Source organism: Talaromyces amestolkiae (genome assembly GCF_001896365.1).
Source record: "Talaromyces amestolkiae strain CIB chromosome Unknown scaffold16.1, whole genome shotgun sequence".
NCBI lineage: Eukaryota > Fungi > Ascomycota > Eurotiomycetes > Eurotiales > Trichocomaceae > Talaromyces > Talaromyces amestolkiae.
Window position 1 is genome coordinate 722,366 of NW_024468052.1, and position 23,740 is coordinate 746,105.

General features: G+C 47.4%; 7 protein-coding genes across 7 annotated transcripts; 4 read left to right on the forward strand and 3 right to left on the reverse strand.

Moving 5' to 3' along the window:
• Window positions 1–1,585: 1,585 nt before the first annotated feature.
• BHQ10_007777 (uncharacterized protein) lies at window positions 1,586–2,440 on the forward strand (the record flags this gene model as incomplete). The annotated part of the gene is made up of 1 exon (XM_040880509.1): window positions 1,586–2,440. One exon carries the CDS (start codon window positions 1,586–1,588, stop codon window positions 2,438–2,440), a length of 855 nt encoding a protein of 284 aa, XP_040736280.1.
• Window positions 2,441–3,456: 1,016 nt separating this feature from the next.
• Window positions 3,457–4,904, reverse strand: BHQ10_007778 (uncharacterized protein; the record flags this gene model as incomplete). The annotated part of the gene is made up of 3 exons (XM_040880510.1): window positions 3,457–3,463; window positions 3,540–4,518; window positions 4,568–4,904. 3 exons carry the CDS (start codon window positions 4,902–4,904, stop codon window positions 3,457–3,459), a joined length of 1,323 nt encoding a protein of 440 aa, XP_040736281.1.
• Window positions 4,905–5,330: 426 nt separating this feature from the next.
• Window positions 5,331–11,303, reverse strand: BHQ10_007779 (uncharacterized protein; the record flags this gene model as incomplete). The annotated part of the gene is made up of 6 exons (XM_040880511.1): window positions 5,331–6,517; window positions 7,628–7,706; window positions 7,950–8,980; window positions 10,241–10,620; window positions 10,674–10,987; window positions 11,043–11,303. 6 exons carry the CDS (start codon window positions 11,301–11,303, stop codon window positions 5,331–5,333), a joined length of 3,252 nt encoding a protein of 1,083 aa, XP_040736282.1.
• Window positions 11,304–15,408: 4,105 nt separating this feature from the next.
• Window positions 15,409–16,373, forward strand: BHQ10_007780 (uncharacterized protein; the record flags this gene model as incomplete). The annotated part of the gene is made up of 4 exons (XM_040880513.1): window positions 15,409–15,544; window positions 15,595–15,945; window positions 15,997–16,147; window positions 16,184–16,373. 4 exons carry the CDS (start codon window positions 15,409–15,411, stop codon window positions 16,371–16,373), a joined length of 828 nt encoding a protein of 275 aa, XP_040736283.1.
• A 574-nt stretch (window positions 16,374–16,947) lies between these two features.
• BHQ10_007781 (uncharacterized protein) lies at window positions 16,948–18,990 on the forward strand (the record flags this gene model as incomplete). Its single annotated transcript, XM_040880514.1, has 8 exons — window positions 16,948–17,092; window positions 17,157–17,303; window positions 17,364–17,492; window positions 17,554–17,573; window positions 17,626–17,923; window positions 17,985–18,087; window positions 18,153–18,299; window positions 18,357–18,990. The coding sequence occupies 8 exons, from the start codon at window positions 16,948–16,950 to the stop codon at window positions 18,988–18,990; spliced, it is 1,623 nt and encodes a 540-aa protein (XP_040736284.1).
• A 635-nt stretch (window positions 18,991–19,625) lies between these two features.
• BHQ10_007782 (uncharacterized protein) lies at window positions 19,626–20,403 on the forward strand (the record flags this gene model as incomplete). The annotated part of the gene is made up of 2 exons (XM_040880515.1): window positions 19,626–20,224; window positions 20,277–20,403. 2 exons carry the CDS (start codon window positions 19,626–19,628, stop codon window positions 20,401–20,403), a joined length of 726 nt encoding a protein of 241 aa, XP_040736285.1.
• Window positions 20,404–20,984: 581 nt separating this feature from the next.
• BHQ10_007783 (uncharacterized protein) lies at window positions 20,985–23,088 on the reverse strand (the record flags this gene model as incomplete). The annotated part of the gene is made up of 3 exons (XM_040880516.1): window positions 20,985–22,785; window positions 22,848–22,942; window positions 23,002–23,088. 3 exons carry the CDS (start codon window positions 23,086–23,088, stop codon window positions 20,985–20,987), a joined length of 1,983 nt encoding a protein of 660 aa, XP_040736286.1.
• Window positions 23,089–23,740: the final 652 nt, after the last annotated feature.

Consider the following 23,740-nt stretch of genomic DNA (forward strand, 5'->3'; position numbering starts at 1 on the left):
ATCAATCAAAATAGATCATCTGATGGTAGATTAGAGCAGGATGGGATCAGCCGACCAGAATTGACTTTCCCCAAGAGGCAATAGTGCCTGGGTGCCTTCGTGCCTTGGTGCTCAGGCCAACACGTAATTGGAGCAACATGATTGGCCAACGCGCCTGTTTCGCCACAACGCGTCGCGTAAAAACGCGTCTCAGTCAAATTAAGCAAAATTTTCGGGTTCGGCGTTGAGCCAACTACGTATGTCGTTCTATTGTACTCAATTGATGAAGATGCTGATATGCCAATCACAGAGAAGATGATATACTATAGTAGATGCTAAGTGTATGTACGATCATCGTTAGACCCTCTCTCTGATCACGGTGGTGAGTGACGCAAGGCATGATGGAGTAGCAAGTAGGAAATTAGGAAAATTGATTGCAACCCACCCACGCCCTTAGGAAATTTTATTACTTGCAGTTCGGAGTAAACGACAGAACGAGGGATTCACACTTCAGAGTCAGTAGATCAATCAGGATAGTTGCTAGGGGAAACCGGAGAATACATAGATTGTGCCTTGCAGAGGCACGATGGACGGACCATCCTTGCTTGCCGGCTCTCGTGGGCATAGACTACATCGATATACGTCTACAAACTACTGCGTATACAGTTCGTAGTATAGACTAAGACTAAGAAGTGGTATCTTTCGTGGCTTGCCTCGGTGACGACAAGGGCTGGCCGATTATTGCTATCCATGTTGATCCACTCCTTGACGGCTCGGAAGAGATGCGGATCTGCGTGATGAAACGAGGCCGACTAGAGCGATAGAGAGATACGGATAAGAGTCATTGCCGGGCTAAAGTCAACGGCGATATGATATCACAATGGAGATGAGACATACAAAGAAGCGGTTGCTATTTCAGTCTGACAGAATAGCAGAAATTCAAAGGTCGGCGCCTTCAGCTTTGTCATGCCTCTTCTTGGGGCAAACTTAGCATCAGAACGTGTATGGCAGTGATCCTCCGTAGGGTAGAAAGAACTGACCTTGCGTGGGAACAGACCTGTCAGAGGGGTGACTAGCACGTCAAACGGGGTCAGACAGAAGAACAGAGGAGCCTAAATTAGACGAAGGGAAGGGAAGCAGAGGCAAGAGGGAAGAGGACAGACAGAACACGGCCCCACTGGGGGCCTGGGGTGCTTCCTTCCCTTTTCCGTTTCCCTTTTCTACCCTGTGCCTGCCGCCTGCCCTCGTTCCTTCCCCCCGAGAAAAATTAACACCACCCGCTCGCTGTCTCTCTTCCTGCACACCACGCTCTCTTCGACTTGCAACTCGTCTGCCGCCACAACCACACCGTCGCATCCTGTCGCAGATATTTTGGCCTGATCGCTCTCTGTCCATCAGCCGTTTCTCTCGATAATTATTATCGATTTCGTCACCTCTTCACCGCGCGATCCGCCTGGCGCATTCGGCTTGCTCCCAGCCTCCGTATCTGAGGGCCGCGGGTTGCGCCGTTTGCCAGTCAATCCCAACGAACACCCCATTTCCTACGATCACTCAGTCCGCAACTTCATACAACTTTACAACATTCTTATACAACATCCCACACAACATGTTGATGCAATCCGCCCTCTCCTGCGACACCAGGAAGTTCCTGAGCCAGCCGCACTATCGCGGCCTGTCGCCAACGCCGCCACCTTCGAGCGACGGCATCAGCGGTAGTCTACTCGGTGTCAGTCGCAAACTGCAAAGTCTACTGAACGTCTCTCCTGGCCCTACTCCGTCGACTCCCCCTCGATCCGTGCGCCTCGCCAGCCCGTTTCATCAAGAGATCAAGACCAAGCCCAAGACACGATCGCGCAAGACCACACCAAAGATCAACACACCTAGATCTAGCGCATCCAGATCCAGTCCCTCACGAGCCACCACACCTACAGTCAGCAGAGCAAAGACGCCAACCGCGCCGCCTCGCATTCGCAAGCGCAGTCGCAGTGTCTACGAAGATGGGGAAAGCGAACATGAAATGCCCGGCGTTCGACGACAGCGCGATGGATACACAACCCCAAAGCGCATGCGACATTTCCCCTATCACATGCCTTTGGGATTGGGTATAGCCGATTTCGAAACATTAAACAACCCGCCTAAACAAGAATCCAACCCAGAAGCACTTCCACAGATCATCATCCCGTCAATAGAAATCGAAGACACCGACACCAACACTACCGCAAACACCGACAACGATAAAACAGACTGGACAGCCGAAGAAGACGAACAGCTAGTCGAAATGGTCCTCGAGAAATTCCGACTGACCAAACGCGACTGGCAAGAATGCGCTCGTCGCATTGGCAAAGATGACGCCAGCGTCGGCAAGCGCTGGCAAGCGCTTCTCGGAGAAGGCAACATTGGTCTTCGGCGAGGGTCAGGGCAGTTTGTTCGTGGTCGACTAGACGGGTGTTTTCAGCCATAAGTTGCTCGTCATTTCTACCAGCACGACTTGACTGTTTTGGTCTGTTTCGTTTATATTCATTTATTATCACGCATTCATATGGAGTTTTCTGACATCATTATCATTGATGTCAAGAATGGGCAAGGCTACTACTATTTCTTTGTTTAAATGGAAAGATACCCCGGGAAACGGTGTTTGGAAGAAAGAGGTTTTATTTTTTTGTTTCTTTTCATTTGTTTGATATACATACATTTCTTTCTCTTTATTCTTTTATTTCTTTATTCAACAATTGTTTGAAAATTTCATTCTTAATGGCATTATCTCTACTATCAGTCTATCGATTGTCCTGTATTCCATCCAAGCGCAGACCGCCGAGCCGTTGTCAGCGCGAGCCGTGCCGTCCGGTCCCTAGACTAGTCTCGTAGTCGTGGATAGCGCAATTCAATTTAATTAAACCGTTGGATTTGACACTGTATTAATTGCCGTGTATCGTGCTAGTATTATGTATGGCATTTTACCTCTAAGTGTCCATGGAGTACTTTGTCTTGTACCATGTGGACATGCATTGTGTGTAGTGTCCTGCATGCATATGTGCGTATAGTAGATATAGTAGTATGGGCGGCAGTCAGGGGCACAGATCGTCGATTGAGTTCTGTTTGGAGTTCGTCCGAGAAGGACGTGCTCAAGCCTCAGGCACCCCACGTGCTATCTATCTGTCATATCGGCGAGTTTCAGGGTTACGTAGCTTTAAGCTAGTCTCGACTGTCTACTACGTACATAGTAGAAATCGGATAACGGCCGGAATGAGCACTGGCTGTTTTCTTGCTAGTTCGCTCTGCATTTTACGCTACGATGTATTGATAGACTGTCATCTGACTACTAACTACTACATAGTAGTGGATACGCTCGTGGTTCGAGATAGTTCGATTGATAATGATGGGTATGTTAATATGGACATACAGCATTGAATGCACCGGACAGAACGCCATGATGCTTGTAAGCATGAAGAAAGGAGGACGAAGCTATATAGATGAAGACTAGAATCTGTATACCGAATTAGCAATTAGCATAGCAAAGTAAAGCAAAGCATAAATAGCTTTAAGGAATTGGAAGGACGTACCGGATCTCATAACTCCCCGCCCTCGTCATATACCGCACCCACTTGACACTACTATAATTCCCCTTCTCAAACACCTTCAAATACCGCACCAGGAGCCCACTACTCGTAAACATCAACAGATTAAACGACAGACTCAGCGGCGGCCGACTCCACGCCTTTTGATGCGTCATACTCGTCAACGTCGCCTCCGCCGTAAGCACATACTCACTCTGCCCCGTAAACCGCGCAATCTTCCACACAATATTGTTTTGCTCTGGCTCGTATTTGGCTTTTCCCTGCGTCGTGCGTTCGGTAATCTTGGCTGTGTTGAGGGGCGTCGGGATGCGGATTACGACGTTGCTGGCAAACAATTTTGCGCCGTAGTTGGCCTTGATGGCAACGCTGTATTCGACTTTTGTAGTGCCGATTTCGCGTACGATCGGGTGCACTTTGAAGGGGAGGTTGATGTTTTCTGTGGCACGGTAGCGCATAAGTTCGAATTCGCCGTCCGGGGGCACGAAGGAGATGGTTCGGTCGGCGTCGAAGCGGCCCAGTTTTACGCATTGATGGAATTGGCAATCCTCCAGCGTGACGGAGCCTGCTGCTGCGCGGGTCGCTTTTGTGCGTCCTCCACCGCTTTTGCCGCCCGAGGGAGCGGAGTCGTCGCCGTCTAGCAACAGACGATCGTTGAGGCCGAACTTGCATTCAGGTGTGCCGGACAGATACGCTCTCATTATGATTTGCCCGTGCACATCGGCGCGAAGTACCGTGCCCGTCGCGGACATGAGCAAATTCACGTCTTCGATTACGTCGACAAAGGCTTCGTTTTTGCGGTATTTGATGTCTGCGCGTCGCCAGGACAGCGCACCCGTGGCTTGCATTGTGATTCTGCTGGAGTCCGAGGGGGAGTTGGCGATGGCGGATTTGACGCCTTCGGTGGTTATGTACATTTTCAGTGTGTCGGTTTCTGTGTTTTGCGGGTATCCAAAGTCGATGATTTCTGTCAACCGATTAGCATATATCAGAAAGAATTTTGAGAGGAGGACAACCGTCTAATAACTCATAAACCAACACAAAATTATTCTTAACCGCCTCCTCGTCAAACTTGCCAAAATACCCCTTCCCCAGCACAATAAACCGGTAAAGAAACTCAAACACGAGCGCCGCATTTGCATTACTCTTGGTCACCACGACCAGGTATATGTTCTCATGTTTCACATGGCTGAACGTCGTCGACCCCAGCGTCAGGATGGGCGAGCGCACTTGCGGATTCGAGATGACTTGGATGCGGAAGATGTCTGCGAGGCGCGGGCGGCAGTCGTTGCGGAATGCGCGGAAGATGAGGTTTTCACCTTTTTGGTTGAATATGAGGATGCCGGAGATCATGGTGAGGTTTCACTCGCCGGTCTCCAGTTCTCGTTATATCGTTTGAGGGGTAAATAGTAAATAAATGTTGTCGTGTCTGGGTGACTCGGACTGCCGTTGCGGCGTTGCAGAGCGCTGATGGTGATTGGTTCCGGTCATCCTAGAATAGGGGAGCTCTTCGGCCTATCACACGCTTGATTAATTTGTAAGTGTACATACGTACAGAGTTCTACAACAGCGTTGATCAGTGCTATTATTACTTATAATTAGGGCACATAGCATACAATCATTGCGAAAGCTGGTATTATGTCTAATTAGAAGCGGAACATGCGCAGGGGACGATTATAGTAACAGTCAAATCATCGCTGGTATCACAAAAAAACAAGCTTGGTATCATAGTCCGTCGATACATCACCAAAACGCTCAAGAAAATGCAAGTCACCAGAATCACCGCAGATGAGACGGAGCGGGCGCCGTTGGAGTCTCCGCATCAAATCCAGTATGCGGTCTCGTTCCAGGTATAGAGGAATCTTCAGGATTGACAAGACCAACTTTCGGATCGGGTATTTGAATATCCAATGTCATATAAGCTGTCCGTCGAAGACTCCAAATACGCACACCGTCTTTCGATCCAACTTCACGATTCCATTTCTCCAGCCAATCCTCTACATTGCGTAGATGTGTCTTGATACCGGCAAAACCCAGCCCATCCCATATCCATCCAGTCATCAAGCCCATCGCAGAATCAAACCAGTTCCGCAGAGAAAATGGGTCAAATGCTTTCACTAATTCGCCATTGACCTTGGCGATTATCCGACGAAATTCTTGTTCGGGTAGTATAGGGTCTAAAATCTCGGGATATAGGTTCGAAAACGTCGGGGCAAGATCGCCCTTGACCATCCAGTCGCGACGAATGCGAATGATTCGAGTTGTTGTGAACTCCTCTGATTGTAACGGGACATGCGGGTTCATGTGTGGAAAACATGGATGTGCAGGGCCCCAAGCTATTTCTTCGGAGTCCGGTTCTGCGCTAGTAGTATTATTGCCTCCATTGGACGGATACGAAGCGAACGTCGAAGCCCGTAACGAGTTATTCGACGGTGCATGACGAGGAGGATGCACTATACCGTCATCCGGTCGGATGTGACTCCGATTCGTAGCATTCTCTTCTGTCGGCATATCTTGAACTTCCTCTGGCTCGAACTGCTGGCTACGCCGACGACTGCTGGGCAGCGCGATGCTTGTGCGACCAGTTTCGGCCTCACCGATACTATGCTCAACGGCGAGACTAGTCGGAGACGCACTGACACGCTGAGGGTGAGGTGCTGGTATTGAAAGTAGAGGATATGCGTCACGTTCCGGTGCTGCGAAACCAATGGCCTCCTCGGAGGCTAGTCCACGGCGGGTTGTGCCAACAGTGACCCGTGGAACGTGATTGATCGGATTCCACAGACGAAAACCGGAAGGCGACTTATTCACTCGGATACCAAGGCCTCTGGCGGGGTTGTTATTCGGACGGACGGCGGAGAACGGTGAGGGATAGTCGTAGGCTGTATCTGCGGGATGGTGAAGGAGCGGCGGTACGGCGATAGGACCCTGCGCCGTATTATTGCTCAATTGTATGTCGCGGAAATCTGAGTCGGACAGATAGTGATAGTTGTCTTTCGCCGCCAGCGGTGATAAATTATGAGAAGACTGGTGGCGGACTGGAGAAGCCGTGGTGATGAAAAGTTGGGAAATGCTCGGTGAACGAGTGCACCGAAAACGCGTACGCTGGAGAAGCTTTTATGTAATGGTCTGGCGAGAGGAGGAGTAAAATAAATAGTCGACGATATTAATGGAAGATGTGGAGAGGAGGGTCGAAGAGAGAGGCGTGGTTGCGAGGACGGAGACTGAGCGAGAGAGTGAAAAGGGGAAGTTTTGGTCAGAGAGTGCAGCAGCCGCTTTGCAGCGTTTACCCCCATGCCGCGGCACCACAAAAGAAAAGAAAGAACTGCAACACAGGGAGTATTGAGTGACTTGCTGAGTGATGTCGAATTGATCTGGATAAAAGAGTGTGGAAATGAATTAAGAAAATAATTAGGACCACAGTCAGCGTACGACTTGTCTCATTATTTTTCCAACTCTCTTTGCTTTTTTTTTTCTCTCTTACAAATCGGGAAAAATAGCAATAAGTTGAAGCACGAGAGACCACGAAGATAACGAACGAATGCAGTTTATATAGATCAGATCACAATTCTGATCAAACCAGAAATGAATATATTTCAAACAAGTCTGGATTTATCGTCTCGATTATCCATGGCCTGGCTGACTAGTGATACGCGAATCGTATCGGCCAGCCACAGTGACGACATGTGGAGTTCGGAGCAAGGGATGAGGCTCTATTTATTTATGCTGAGACAACGAATTCAATGAAAAATATTATCGTCTTGCAATGGCCTGGTGCATGCAGCCTCTCGCGACCTGATCTAATGGGCATTGCAAAACCCACCTGCAGCTCCTGAGCAAGCTTTTAAACAAGTTTGGGATTCTTAAAGGAACCCCATCCAACAAGAACACAATCTAGCCTAATTCCCTCGAGGATGTCGTTGGCCACACAACTTTATCGAACATACTGGCTGCTGAAACAGCAAGCTTGTCGCCCACCGTTTTCATAATAGAAACCGCAAAGGGAACCTAGAAACCCGGGAAAGAATCAATTTTCTAAGCCGGATATACACCACTAGAATTGACATCGATCACACCAATGGCATCTCGCTGGGCGAGAGCTTCCGCGAATTTAAGTGTATCTTCAAGAGTCCAGGTCTCCTCCGGGACATTCTCCTGAATCCAGACTGAAGCACAGACCCGACGACAAATGGAAACATCAGGGTCGACAGTATAACGATTGAATTGAGCAATTGATTGTACTCCTTATGACATCAAACTAGAAGCGAACCATGAAAGCCATGCTCAATCCCTCCCCAAATACTCCCCCCAAACCCGTAATGCCTTCCTGAACAACCCCTGTTCACAAACAAACCCAACCCTCAAATACCCCTTAAAATCCCATCCTCCTCTACCAACCTCACCATTGCCAAACGTGTACCCACCAGGTATGATCAACAACCCCGTTTCTTGAATCATATTCTCGGAATACTCCTTGTCATCTACCGGCTGTCCCGTAGAATCAAACACCTGCACGAACGCCGATGCTCCCACAACGGGTTTAACCCAATTCAATCTGCCTTTCGACTTCCATTCCTCCACGAACTCAGTAAGCAGGGCAAGGTTTGAGGCACATATGTCTGCTGATCGGGATAGAATCTTTCCGCGGATATCAGGTGAAAGGGCAAAAGAGGCGATTTCTTGATCAATGCCAGAAACGGAGAGTGTCACGTAGTCTCTGGCAAGATTTATCTCGTCAATAATCTGTGGGTTTGGGGATACAACCCATCCAATTCGTAGACCAGGTAGAGAGAAGCCCTTGGAAAGTGATCCGGTTGATATGATGTTCTTGTAAGTCCCTGCCCAGGCAGTGATTGATGGTGGCAGCTCAGTTTCGGGATTTTGTCCGTGACACAGCGGACGAAAAATTTCGTCAGCTAGAATCAAAAGATCGTTCTCGGCCGCGATTTCGACGATTTCACGTAACACAGCAGCTGGAATTGACACCCCGGTAGGATTGTTAGGGCTGTTGATGACAATCATCTTCGTCTTGCCTTTTACCACAAGCCGTTTTAGTTCTTCAGGATCTAGACCCCAATTGTTTTCAGGATCAGACTTCCATAATGAAACGTCAACGCCTCCTCGACGGGGAACAGAAAAAAGCTGCTGGTAAGTAGGATACTGAACAATGACGTGGTCACCTGGATGGAGGAAAGTGTCAAGAACGAGATAGTTTGCGGAGATTGTACCCTGAGTAATCGCTACATGCAGATCTGTGATCTTCCCTGGAGGAAGCTGAGATTGATAAAACTCAATGATCTGTTCGCGCAGTCGGGGCTGGCCAGTGACAGAGCCATAGCTTATTGGGGTCGATGTACTGAGAGTTGCCTTTTTACTCTCGGCTGAAAGCGTAAAGAGACCGTCGAGGGATAGTGGGTTGACGCATGTATCTATCCACGAAGTCAGTGTATGTCCTTGTATCAGGAAGTAAAGTCAAAACTAGCCATGCAGTGTATACTTTGCGAGAGGCTGTGATTCAAAGTCAGTTTGACTCCCTACAAAAAGCAGGAAAGATGAACGCAAACATACCTTGAACTTTCGGACTAGGGTTAGCAAGTCGTTAATAAACATTCAGATGCACTCGTTATGCTTTAGACTACTTACCCCAGTCATCCAAGACAAAAGGCTCGACGTGATTCATGGTTTTTGAATGTATACAGGTTCTCCGTGGGCTTATTTACACTTGTGCCTGTGTCTTATATTTTGACAGTTTCTGAAACTTCACTCTAGAAGATTGCAATTTCATAACCTATTTTATACCTACTTATATACCTAAGTAGGCATCCAAATTGATACGTAGTAGTTGGTGAGTCATTCCATTCACGCTAGTCAAAGTATTCCGCGTATGTGATCAGCTACTATCCGCCTACCTTCAAGCTATAATCTAGAAAGTGATGATCGAGTAGTGTAGAGTCATTTCTTGGTCTTTGAAGAGCCCGGCCGGATTCCGAGCGCTCCGAACTAAATTGAGTGTTCGTCCGCCCATAATTAAGTCTATGAATCTAATGCGACGCAACGATTTAATCTATGCGTATTCTAAGGGTTCCTTACATAGCATGATATCTGCACAGTACACTTCTTATGACTCTTATTTACTCCATACATTAACCAAAACGCTCTACTGTACTTACAGTACTCTAGGCCAATGAAACGAGATTGACCTTCTAGGATCTGATTTAGCTGGTTTCAAGATTCTGCCATATGAGATAGCCGTTAATAGGAAATTTCGAAAGCCCAGGTCAATTCCGGGTCGTCTTGGAATATAGTCCATACTATATAATCATTTCCATAGTACCAAGTGGCCAGTCCTTCGTCGATTGGTGAGTCAACTGAATCGAACAAAGTCGAAGCCGAATTAAATTGGATCACGCGAGTTTGGACCGAACCGGAAGTGGGCAAACCAAGACTGCTGAGCGAGTTTATTTGTATTTCCCATGTTCCATTAGCTGGCCTCGTACCAGACAGAACACGTAGTGTACTGTCTGAATCGCAAATGACGGCATAGGCATCAGATAACGTATTATTAGTCATGACAGTTTGTACCCGAGTCCCTTGCATTTTCTGTCGATAGTATGAATAGACTGGAAACTCTCGTGCGGGATAATAGCCTGTTGCGTTCTCAACGTAACTGTCCCCAGATAGTGGTTTACTGAGAAGGTTGGCTGCATAGTCATGAAGCTGGAAGCCCGACATCCAGTTTGCTCGAAGTCCAGGGGCATTCATTCGCTCTAGCTGAGCAATGTTCCAAGCCGCTCCTGACGGATAAAGTTGATCGGGATTTCCGTATTCCTGTACGTTCCACGTGCCTTGATAGTCGACGCCCGCAGCCGATAAGATGTCTTGCCAGGTTGTGATAGATAGCTCCAGATCGCCGTTTGGATAAAGAAAGTGTAGGCTCATGGCGTCGGGGATCGATTTATTTTGCTGAATGAACTGAGCCCATTCAGTGAACCAATCTATCGTGTCGCCAGCAAAGTTGGGTAGGTGACCGTAAGAGGGGCCCGTAACCTTTGCATTTGGAAATTCATTCCTTATGTGTATGTGAGCATGTGCCTGGTTGTGGGCTTCTGGGTGCAGACTCACCAGATCTTATGGGTTGCATGGCCCCAGTATTCAAGCCATCTATCGAGTCCACGATTCAAAAAGTCCACATTGTCAACCTCATTCCACATATCCCAGTATACGTTATCGATGATATCATCTTCAATAAGCAGTGCAAACAAGGTATCCAAAAAGTTGTCAAAATCCACATACGATCCATTGTCACCGGGCATGGGGGTTGCGTCCAAGCTAGGCCAGCTATCGGTCCCCCACATATCGTGGATCATGATTTGGAAAGTTCCTCCTCCATGGCGCTGTAAGGTGTCCCAGTCTGCTTTGAGCGATTCATACCGTCCCTAGGAACTCGGTCAGCGCCGATAAAACGACATTCCACTGATCTCAAGTACTCACCGCGAGCTCTCCTTGAGTCCATCCTCGCGAAGGAGCTGGGAGCTGCGAGCCACCGGTCCGAATTTTATTGAATCCGAACTCTGACAGTAGCGAATCGGGGATTTGTGTGTCATTCAAGGGAAGGCCGAGAAGTATGCCAGAAGCCAGATACTCTGTTGGACCAGTGGTCACATTCAGATAGACCTGGGCAGTCCCTGATAACGTCTGGGCCATTGCCAGTGCCGAATGAAGTGCAAGCGTCAATAGGTTTTTGCGCAACATCCTTACAATGAGCGTGCCTTCCTTTTGGATATGTTGAATCCCTTGAATCAAGACTGAGCGATTGTGTTTCAGAACCCATGTTTTGCAATCTCTTTATACTTGAAGGAGTTTCCCCCGCCGGACTTTACTATCATCACTCAGATCCAGATGATTAAGTAGATTAGCCTTCATCTAAATCACGAATATATGCCCTCCGGAGGGGGCCAACTCCACAATGATCAGCGCTGTGACCCAAATATTTGAAATTCGCGGATATTACAATCGATTGAGGAAGTTATCAGATGAATCCAAAGCCCTCTTTTCTTGCAAGAGAGAAAATATGTAAAAATCTATCACGAAAGAGATAACGCTGCATTGTGTAGACAGCTCGCAGCCATTCGGTGGGAGTGTGACGCCTCGAAAAAGCCTCGAAAAAGCCTCGAAAAACATCATCCTCCACGGCGAGGGTAATGTGCAGAATTTGAAAGAGATTTTCAGAAACCTCTTTGTGACTCCATGGGGTCCCGGCGGGGTGCATGATTACTCCACAGATCCCCGGCCATGTAAGACTTGACGATATTTCGCTAATCCGCATTCATTGGCCACGGAGAATTCGCTAGTGCGCAGGCTAAATACGCGGGTCTGCATACTGCTAATGACCAGCCTTTCACTTATTTTCCACAGTCTGGCAGGGTCTTAGCCTGTCCACAGTCCTCGCAGTGTTCTTACTGATGTTGTGAGGCCGAAGATCTGGCTGAGGTGGCTTGGAGGGTCAACACTGGAGAATCCCCGGATCCGTCCTTAGTTTGGACATGTAGTTTTGGATATGGATCCCGGACGACTGGTTGTATCGTCCCAGGGCTACTTGGTCGAAACCTCTCAATTCCATTTTCGAATCAAGAGCCCTGCTTCCTGGGAGCTCTCGCAGTATCTCCTAGTTCAGGGGCCTGAGTAGAATCATTAGTTGCTAACTCATGCCAGAAACCAAGTTCTGGGTAAAAAATAGTTACATGATTTTCTCGCAGTTTTTATGCTGAATCGCGTGGTGGTTCAAGATTTGATATGGTGTACAGAAATTCTCATTTGGGTAAATTGGGGGATACATTTAGGGCTACATCGGATAGCCCTAAGCATGATTACCCTGATGTGGATACCTAGGCTTCGATAAGGCCGACGCAATAGATAACGCGTCGTCCAATCTGCTTTACGACTAGCACGACTCTATCGCTTCAATTCTCCAGCAGGCCCCTGCAGAATGCTCAAAACCTGCGCACGCTGCCGCTCTCGGCGAGCCAAGGTATTTCTTCCAGCCACTGCTAGCCTTTGGCGAAGTCATAGCTCACCATGTAACAAAATAGTGCGACGCTCGCCTTCCATCATGCCTGAACTGTCACAAGTCAAGTCAGCTATGCACGTACTATGATGAAGTTCTCAAAGAGAATATACCCAGAAGTCGAATCAAAAGTCTCTACGACAAAATAGATGAGCTCTCGGCTCTTGTTTCCATGCACCAATCGCATGCCGAGAGGTGTGTATACACGCTCTATTCGGACTCTAAGAGCTCACCATTTGAACTAGATCAGAGAGCGCCGTACTTGCATCATCACCATCAACGAGATCATATCTTGACCCGTTCACCTATATCGTGCCTTATCGAACTAATCAGTATTTGTTCCTGGGACCATCTCCACCGGTGGTACTTGGAAATGTCACGATCACAAAACTACTGCAGCTGGGAGCACAAATAGGGTCACCCTCGGCAGGCAGTACGTTGGAGCATGAGCGGTTAGCAGTTACGGCCGTCAAATATGACAGAAACAGCGTATCACCAAGCATAGTACGATCACTTCTCGCACACTACACTAAATGCATTGAACCTACTTATTCAACAGGAATATTCAAATCCGGAGACGACCAATTTGACTTGAAGCAGCTAAGTGAAGACGCTCGTTGCGCAGTGCTTCTTGCTTGCGCTATAGCCGCAGCCCACAAGAGCTATCATCTCCCAAGTTGGAGAGCGCTTGGTACGGCCTGCCGTGAATGGGCTGGCGAGCTTGCGCAGCCTTTGATAGAGAGACGAGACGATTATACAGTATTTATCCTGATCATGTTCATTGTCTATGAACTGGCCGACCCAGAAAGAGGGCTTATTTGGGACTTTTTGTCTACGGCCACACGTATATGCATTCAACTTGGCTGGCATCGAGTTGATGAGGACGGTCAGGAACCGGTGGAGGAAGTCGCCGATGATGATTGGAGAAATTTTGGTCGGGATAGTAAATTGAATACAGAGACTCGTCGGAGGCTTTTCTCTGTTCTCTTAGACATTGAAAGGGACGACCGCTTCTCTTTCTTTCTAAACATCGATTACAAACTAACTATCTGATAGGCCCTTAGGCATATTGTCCCAGCGCACTCCAATGTTGAGAGCCAGCCTATCCACATCCGAACAATCCAGTGTTGATATTGTGTACAACGCATACTGGCAGCTCATACGTGATTATTTCGGAGCAGCATCGAGGCGAGCCAATGAAGGCGGACAATGCCCGTTATCGAACGATACTGATCAGTCAGTTCTGGGAATTCTTGAGGCTCTGCCTACTACGGAACCAGTGACTCATGAGGTTTGGCTCCTACTTCATCCTATTTCAATTGACCATGCCCCCTGTCAAGTCTGCTTGTCTTTCCCGCCAAGTAGGGCCATGGGCTACGATAGTGGCCTACACAGGCGACTAATCCATGAAGCGAAATCATTAATCATCATTGTCCACACACTTGTGACCTCTCAAGATGTCTTTATCCCGCCCATGCTCGCGGCTTGTAAAGCATTCATGGCTGCATGCGTTTTATTGACTGGGATGGTAGACCATTGGCCGGGCTCCGAGACGTGTCTCGGATCATTACTCAAGTGCTCTGAAGTCTTAACTTTGACTGCTGCATTGTGGAGAGGAGGAAGACATTACTTTGAAACCTATCGACAGCTTGCCCGCGCAATTCCGTAGCGTACGGATTAGGACATTTTTTTCCAGTCTTGAGTAGTTATACTACTGTATAGTAGGTTACACATCTTTTGGATGCCCTGTCGGAAAAGTCCGCTACTCCAGGTCTCAATTTCTCAAGATTCCGGCTCCCCCGCCGTGCAAGCCCCAACACCATAATTGCTTTGGGGCTGCACATTTTCTCAAATCGGTTGCTTTATCTTGATTGAAGATTGAGTGTTCGTCCAACTGCTGTAGCAGTGAAATCTAAGAATTTCTACTATGTCTGTTCTATCTAAAGCTCTCGACCTACAATCGGCAATTCTGATATCAACGATTCTCTTGACTCTTGCAATTTTCATTTATTTGCGCTATTTCTATGTCGATTTTCCTCCTATCCAAGGCATCCCAGAGATACCAGGCGCATCTTTGCTTCACGGACACCTGTATCATCTTGGGCATGATCATGCTACCACAGCGCAAAAGTGGGCGGAGAAATATGGATGGCCCATCTTCCAAATACGGCTTKGGAACCGGCGTGTGGKTGTGCTAAATGGATTTGAAATAGCTCGAGATTGGATTGTTACCAACCAGGCTTCTACCGTTGACAGGCCCCTGTTCTATACGTTTCATGGGGTGGTATCCAAGTCGTCTGGTCAGTTTGCTGCCAATATTTACCTCTTCTTGTTTCTAAACTATGAAATCAGCGGCAACAATAGGCACAAACCCCTGGAATGAGAGAACCAAGAAGCAGCGCCGAGTCGTAGGTTCGCTAACAACAGCACCGGCAATCAAGAGGCTGTCTGGCATGATCGATCTCGAAACATCAGAAATGGTCAAATTAATCCTCCGTGAAGGGCAAAGAGGCTCTAAGCAGATCGTGCCACACATGTATCAAAAGATGTTGGCTCTGAACGTCGTACTCATGTTCTGTTACGGAAGGCGTTTTTCGGAGGTCAATGATCCTCTTCTGCTGGGTATTTTGAGCGATGCCTCGATAATTTCTAGGTTTGCAAGTCCTCATTTTTCTATTGATCCAGTACTTACTGGAGCCAAGCTTCCGTTCCACCAACTCAAACGCCCAAGATTATGTCCCTTATTTTAGGTACTTTACCTTTCTACAAGACAGAAAACGAGCAGCATTGGCCATGCAAGTCAGAGCACGAAGAGATGCATGGCTCGCTACTTTGCTCGAAGAAGTCAATGCTTCGATTGCCGCCGGAAAGGCCTCAAACTGCGTTGCTTCCGGGCTTCTGATGGATACCGAGCAGAACCTGACAGAGCGTATGCCTACCTTTTCTCCTTAAGATTTCTTCCGACTGACTTTTGGATAGTCGACATCCGCACCATTCTTGGTGGTCTCATGTCTGGCGGGTTCGAGACCATGTTTGCAACAGCAATTGCCGGGATAGCATTTCTCGCCAGCCCGAAAGGCCAGGAAATACAGGAAAAGGCGTATCAAGACATTCTCGAGTCATATGGTACTTTGGAAAATGCGTTTGAGAAGGCCGTCGACGATGAGAAGTCAAAGTATACTGCTGCCTTCGTGAGGGAAACTCTGCGTTACTATCCTCCTCTACATTTGCTGCCGCCCCGCCAGACTTATCAGGACTTTGAATGGAAAGACGGAATCAAGGTCCCGAAAGGCGTCATGGTCCTAGTTAATTGCCAATCTACCAATCATGGTAGGCAATCAATCTTTCAATAATTTTATTCGCGTGCTAATCCTTGAGCAGATCCAGCTACTTACGGTCCTGATGCGCACATCTTTCGCCCGGAGAGGTGGCTAGGAAATGAAGGCATCAACAAAATACCATCCCCGCACCAATTTGCCTTCGGCGCAGGATCGCGCATGTGTACTGCTGTCAATTTTTCCAACCGATTATTGTACGTCATTTTCCTACGACTACTTGTGTCTTTTAGAATCAAGCAGTCGTCAACAAAGCCTCCGTGCCTGCACTTTGTGGATTATAACCGTGATACGACGGCCCAGAGCGCCATCCCGAAGGATTTTGAGGCTGTTTTTGAGGTGCGAAATCAAGATATATTGGATGCTTGTCTGAAACAGTCTGCCGAGAATACACGGACTGTCAGCAACGGAATCGTTCGGTAGTTTCATTTAGCATCAAATGGCATTTCAGCTCCACGCATACATGATAGCATTTCAGTCTTACTGTGGGTACTTATCTCTAACTACCCACTATCGTAAACGGATTGTTTCTACTGCGATAACCTCGGTAGGGCACCAAGATTACTATTATCAGATGAATAAATTTGAATGAACTTGATTTCTGTTAGTCTTATCAGTAGAATCACAACCGGGATCTTGCGAAAAAAAGCGCCGATAGTTCGGAGAATTCCCGCGATGGCGCGATTGAATAATTACGGAGTGCCACTTTCAATGTTATCAGCTCCTCCCCGCTTCATGTTGGATTGCTAGCTTGGAGCGATAACGCTCTGCTTCAGCTCTGGAAACTTTAATCTAGGCACTATTATAGTCTAATTTAGATGCTAATTGTGCGTGTTACAATAGTCTTCCCCTCCTAATCCTTGTGCAGGGTGTCATTGTAGTCTTCCACACCATCGTGGGTATAAACACACGGAGTGACTTTAGGACTAATAGGCCCAACGTCTAAGAAGTTCAAGTCATTATTCCAAGATAAAGGCACGCATTGAGGTCTTCCGCAATGTCTGAATCCGAAATATCCAAAAGCGCCATCCAGGCGACGGCAACTTCACCCACTGCCGATGAAGACGCCAAAAGCACTTCCTACACTGTTGCAGCCAATGGTAATGTTATGGAAAATGGCCTACAGAGAGGGCTGAAAAGTCGTGAGTTTCTGCTTATACGCTATGCTATACGCTTTCTCATTTTTCTCTCTTTTCTCTCATCTAGGGCATCTTGTCATGATCAGTTTTGGCGGTGTGGTTGGTGCTAGTATATGGTATGGCACAGGGTTTGCGGTTGCGTATAGCGGTCCAGTGGGCGCGTTGATTTGCTTTTTAATCGTTGGAATTGACGTTTTCTTCGTCATGCAATGCTGTGAGTCTCATCAGTCTCAGGTATTCAAAATGAACACCACGCTGACTTGGGTTCCTACAGTGGGAGAGATGTCAACATTGTTCCCAATCCCCGGTGCTTTTATAGAACTTGCCGGCCGCTTCGTTGATCCTGCTCTGGCATTCAGTGTTGGGTATAATTACTGGTATCTCTGGGTTACAAATATAGCCGGTTTGTTTTACTTTTCTTCGATTCTCTTTTTTAACAAATTGAGAGAACTAACCCCTGACAGGCGACTTCAATGCTAGTTCTGTATGTTTGTTCAAGGATTCTATAGTCTGGTTCCTGCTAACTAGGTTGAAAGATTATCATGGGTTATTGGACGTCAGCAGTACCTTCATACGGATGGATATTGATATGGTGGGCATTCTACCAGGTCACATCGCTCCTTGGGGTAGTAGTCTGGGGAGAAATGGAGTTCTACTTTGCCTGCTGGAAGCTCTTTTGTATCCTTGGTGGATTCCTCTGCGCCATCTTGTTGAACACCGGAGCCATCGGTGGCGATTATATTGGGTTTCGCTATTGGAAAGACCCAGGTCCAATTGCAAATGGCATCAATGGATTTGGGCAATCGTTTCTTCTAGCGGCGGTGTATTACTGCGGTATGCTCGACCGAGCCTACTATTTAAACGATCTGGAAGCTAATACATTGGGTTTTATTAGGTACTGAAATGCTCGCACTGACTGCTGCAGAAAGCAAACACCCCGAAAGAGATGTGCCCAGGGCTATTAAACAGACTTTTTGGCGGGTTTTGATCATATTCATGTGCGTTCAAAGTCCAGCTCGATCTCTTCTTACGTCTAAAACACTAATCAATTCTATCTCAATAGGGGTCTAGTCTTCTTCGCGGGTATACTCGTCCCTTCAAATAGCCCCGATCTCCTCACTGCCGCAACCAAATCTGGCAAGTCTCCATGGACTATTGCGTTCAAGAATGCCGGAGCCCCCCAACTTGGAAACGTCGTCAATGTTGTTATGTAATTGTGCCCTCATTCTAGCTCTCGTTGTGTCTCCAGACTAATGGGGACGATAAGGATCACGGCCCAATTCTCTTCTATGAACTCGGCACTTTACGTTGCATCTCGAAGTCTCGTCACCCTTGCTTCCCAAGGGCGCGCGCCCAGGTTCTTTGCCAAAACTACGAAGAATGGTACTCCAGTCAACTCTCTCGTATTCTGCAATGCCCTTGGTCTCATCGCCATGCTGAACTACAAAGCCGGACCCGGGAAAGTGTTCACCTATCTCACCGATATCTCAGGATCAGCCACATACATCGCCTGGGCAGTTATTGGTGTGACGCATCTACGGTTCCGAAAAGCCTGGGCAGTGCAAGGTCACAGCACCGCTGAGTTGCCTTACAAAGCTCTTTTCTACCCTTACGGCACATGGTTTGTAGTGTTCATAAACACCTTCCTGACCTTGATTGCGGGCTATTCGGTGTTCATCGATGGGTTCGATGCCGTCGGATTTGTCGTCAATTATATTGTCGTTGCTGTTTTTGTTGTTCTCTTCGTCGGGTGGAAGATTATCAAGAAGACGAAGGTCGTACCCTTGATGGAAGTCGATTTATCCACTGGTCGGAGAGATATTCCTCGGGAGCAATTCGCGAGTGAGCCAAAGAAACACATTCCTTGGTATATCGTTGTCAAACGATTTATCTTCAGCTAGATAAAGGGGCCAACATTTAGAAGGTAAAAAGTATCTTATGAGGGCGGTCTTTTGTCAAGAGTTGTGCCTGTCCAATTTGGATGTCTTTTGGGCGTCTATGCACTATGCAATTATAGAGACTTTTGCATATCTATGATATCTGAGTAAGAGTATTTCTGTCCTCAAGTAGATTAAGTGTTATAACGCTGCACGTGGTTTGTCAAATGCAAATGACCACCACTATTATCTCTATCCTGTAAACTGGTCAATAGAAAAAAAAATGCATGCATGTGCCTCGATTTAATCAGAATCGCAGAACACTACGTCTAAGATCATGTAAGAGGACATGCACAACATAGCTAGTATAAGAAGCTAAGGAACCACCAAGTTCTGATCCTTGTCATGTTAGTAATAGGTGGAGATACCTATCGCTGAAGCCTTGATGATGTTCATTATTAACTCCGCCGGAACAGTACGAAACTGCAGGTCCTCGGCGCGCAAAATTCCGCTGATAGTGGGCTGAGTCATGACACTGTATGTAGATCGTACAATCTAATTCGACCGTCGCAGTAAACTCTGTAATATGTAAGAAACTACCGCCTTGTCTTCAATTTCTCCCCTTCTTTGTCACATTTCTAAGCATCATACAACAGATCATGGTCAACACAGGTAAGCACGTCGTCTTTGACGTCGTTGGCACCTGCGTGTCGTACGAGGCATTCTTCGACGGGATCGAGACGCGCATGGGCGAGCGTCTTCGCGCAGAAGGGATCAAGCCACGACTATTCGGCTTTGCATGGATGGAAGCCGCCGAGCGCGAGTGCAGTTACCTGGACAGGTCTGGTCGTTATGTGCCCTTCTGGAGCGTCTTCCAGCCGCTGTTCTTCCGTATTCTGTGGATGGCGGGCATTCAGGAGCCACGCAAGTTTGCGAACGAGGAGGACGCCGCCTTTATGGTCGGCGAGTATCGCAAGTTGGCAGCTCGCCCTGGCCTTCAAGAGTGCTGGGCACGGTTGCGAGAGTCTGGCTTCACTGTTTGGGCTGTGACAACCGGCGATGCCATTCGTGTTCAGAGATACCTAGCCAACGCCGGTGTCGATTTGCCAACAGAAAATTTCGTAACTTGCGATGACCTTGGTGTCGCAAAACCGTCCCTTGAGGTATACAAGCATGTCCTCGAAAAGTTTCCTGGAGCCGATGAGAAATGGTTCGCGGCGGCGCACATGTGGGACACCTCAGCGGCAAAGCAGGCCGGGTGAGCACGGATATTTCAAGTATAAAGAATACACGCTGACATATGACTACAGATTTAAGGCAGCTTGGACTTCGGATTATGAGAAGGAGCCGGTGACAGAAGTCTTTGGGGAGATTGATGTGTTGGCGGATTCCCTCGTAGAAATGGCGGACAAGATCATTGCTGTATCTAATAAATAGTGAAGATATTCTCAGTGATTATGGACACTCAAATTAAAACGACGCTTAATGTTTCTTCATTGTGTCTTGAAAACGTTGGGCACTCCCCAAGATGGATATATGCGTGGATTACTTGCACTTGGCATAACAGACTGTAGATGGCGTAATCTATCTGAGTAGGCGAGAAATCCATCCAGAAATTTTTCAAACACCACCATGAAGAGTATAGATTTCCCCCGAACCTCCTCACCTAATAATAAGACAAATTACTACACTCGTAGTAGGATCTATATCACAAGTGGAAATCGGAACTCTCCTCTTATCTGGTCTCCGCACTCCGGACGATTCCGCAATGTAATGTCAATTTGAAACAACATTTGAAAGCCAGATTCTTTTCTGTCTTACTTCAGAGGCGATGGCTGATATGGTCAAGGGCAGTAATTTTGAAGATACAGGGCTACCATTGATCTTCAAGCCGACTATGGAACGACTACTATCAGCTGAGAATAAAATATTGGGATCGAAGACACCAACTTCAAGCCGGCGATGAATAAGCCTCTAATAAAATAATAGGGAAGGGTGAATGATCATCAAATAGCAAATCATAATGCATCCGATAATTTCATAACATCTGAAGCCTGAGCGCCCGTCCAGATTGGAGACAAATCCTGTACATGTTCCCAGTATGCATCCCAGTCAATTTCCTGGGTACCAGTGGAAACCACAGGCTCAAGGGACAGAGCAATATGTGCATCAGCACTATCCTCTTTTGTTGGCTCAAATGAAGTCGAACGAGATTCCCAAAGAAGCGGGCCATCTGGGAAAAGCAATTTCCGGAGTTTTCCTGTGGTAATAGACTCTGCCGCAATTCTATCTGCATTCATTTGCGCGAGCGCTCTGTCACTGTAAGCACGGGCTGTTTCCTCCAAAATGGGACTGAGGTATACAGAACATAACGTTGCCTCTTGCCACGATTCGCCCACTTTATTTAGTAGAGTTAGACAGTCTGGTAACGTGACGGCTAGAATATGCCGGGCCTGATATCTTAGTGGTTCATAGTCCCTCAGTGCCCAGCAAGATTCAAGCATGATTACAGCCGCTTCGAAAAGGTTGTGCACGCCATGCCATGGATAGAACAACCGTCTCCTCCTTGTTTGGTGCTGATAGTCCTCAACTAATATGGTGCAAGCATTAAAGCATTGCTCACGGTCTTCTGCAGTGCGACACTCTAATCCTGGCGAGGGACGAAAAAGCCTAGCTTTCAGAAGGCCGTATTGAACCATCCTGAACTCCAACATCTGGTACTTGGAGAATTCGGTGGCTCTTTCTAGCCATGCGTCAAGACGATGGATTATATCACCGATCCAGGAGTTGAGATCCGTCCTGCTTCTGTGTCTTGTGTCTTGCTGAAGATATAGGGTACGATGAACTTCGGTTTCCAAAGCACGAAATCTGTATAGATGGCTGGCTGAGGCATACTTTGTATCTGCGTCCCAATCCGTATCGTGCGATGCTGTGATGGAGTCTTCCGGGAGTGCCAGCGAGAGACGCACAGTAGCGCTCAGCGATCTTTCCATGCCATACGTACACCAAAACAGCTTGTTTGGGAATGCAGCTTCTTCTATTTCGTCCTGTAGAAGTACTACAGAGGCCTGTTTGTGAAGCCCCAGATCCAGAACAATCCTTGTGGCATTCCAGATGCACATCCAGTTATCTGCCCTGCTGGGATTCAAGTTTGCGTAGTGTGCTAGTAGTAGGTATGTTTGAAGTCGCTGGATATCCGTCACCTCAGGTGCTAGGCGTAAGTGATGCAGAGCGGTATCAAAAAAGGCATTCGATGCCGTTCTCGCTTGGTGTTCGTTCTTCCATGTGAGAGTAAGAGACGACACCGCAAACACTATAAAGACCATAAAGTAGTCGTAATGAGTGAGATCGGAACAGGCTGGAATTCCAAGGCTCAGGACGGCATCCGTATCGCCATCGTGCACCGACATAAGTCGACCTACGGCATCGTAGATATATTGCTCAGAAACACAGGGATATTGCGGCAGATGAATGTTTGTATAGTTGGATAGCATCTGCTCGATTGCTGCGTATGGAATGCGTCTAAGGTTTGTGGAAGATAGGCATTGTTGTTGTTGACTTTGAACAGCATCAGCTCCACTGCTGCTTGATGGCTTAAGAGCAAGATGACAAACGGCCAGAGGAAGGCAACTAGGTTTGGACAACACCGAAGATGTAGTATTAGATAGAAAAAAAGGACGTAGGCCCGATGTGTCAGCCAGCAATGTTGCTTGTGCCAGTTTTGAGGTAAGAGCCAGAGTGATATTGGCAGGCGAATGGTGAAGTTTGGATGCCTGCCGCTCAAGTTCGGTGACCTGGTCCTCAAGTGCCCTGAGTAGACTGTTCGACAATTAACATGGTACGTTTGATTTTATGGGATATACGGCCCAGTCAAAACTGACCTCCGGGGCAGATCTTGATGGCCGTGCGAATCGAAGCCACGGCAAACCGCGCCGGCTTTCATGCAAGCGCTGCAAGATGGATACCCAGAGTCACACTGGTAGGCAATGTAAGGATATACGCATATACATGTAGGACCGCGTGGCTCCTACATACCTTCGTCTTTCTTTGCCGACACCGCGCGCAAACCTTCGAAGACCGCCTCCCGGATACAGCAAGCTGCAAATCACGGAGGGCAGCCATCTTCGCGGTTGGACAATAGTAATCTCGTCTATTGATCTGTCGCAGGCTTCTGCTTGAGCAATCACACCATGTCTTCGATGTTGGTCCGGAGTCTTATCTCTCTAGGACAAACTGGTTACTAGTCACAGATAAGTGTTGCTCCACATTCTCCTCACGGGAGTCACGCAATTAACTCCGCATTTCACTACTGTTAGACCACACCTATTAGCACCGCAGTTTGAAATGAAAATCTTGTTGCCATTGATTATCGAGCCTGCATGAACTTCATGTCATGTAGAAGCGAAAAATACAAAGATCCGCCCAGCTCCGAAAATGATGCAGCCACACAGGGAATTGCCCTTTTCGCTCGTTTCCCTGAACTCCTAGCTTTCTTTGAAACACACGCCTGACCAATCTCGCTAAAACCACAATATAGGAAAATTCCATTTGACTGTACAATATGAAAAAAGAAAGAAAGAAAGAGGAAAACATCAAGTCATTAGGCGTAACCAACCGCAAAGCTCCGTCTCTTGAATGTGAATTTGGCTTCGACAAGTAGCAAAGAACGTGGTTGAACTTGAAATCATAGCGCACGTAAAAATACAGTGTGGAATAGGAATGGTAGTGGAAATGAACGCTTAATCCGAATCTGTTGATTGAAAGAGTGTTGTGA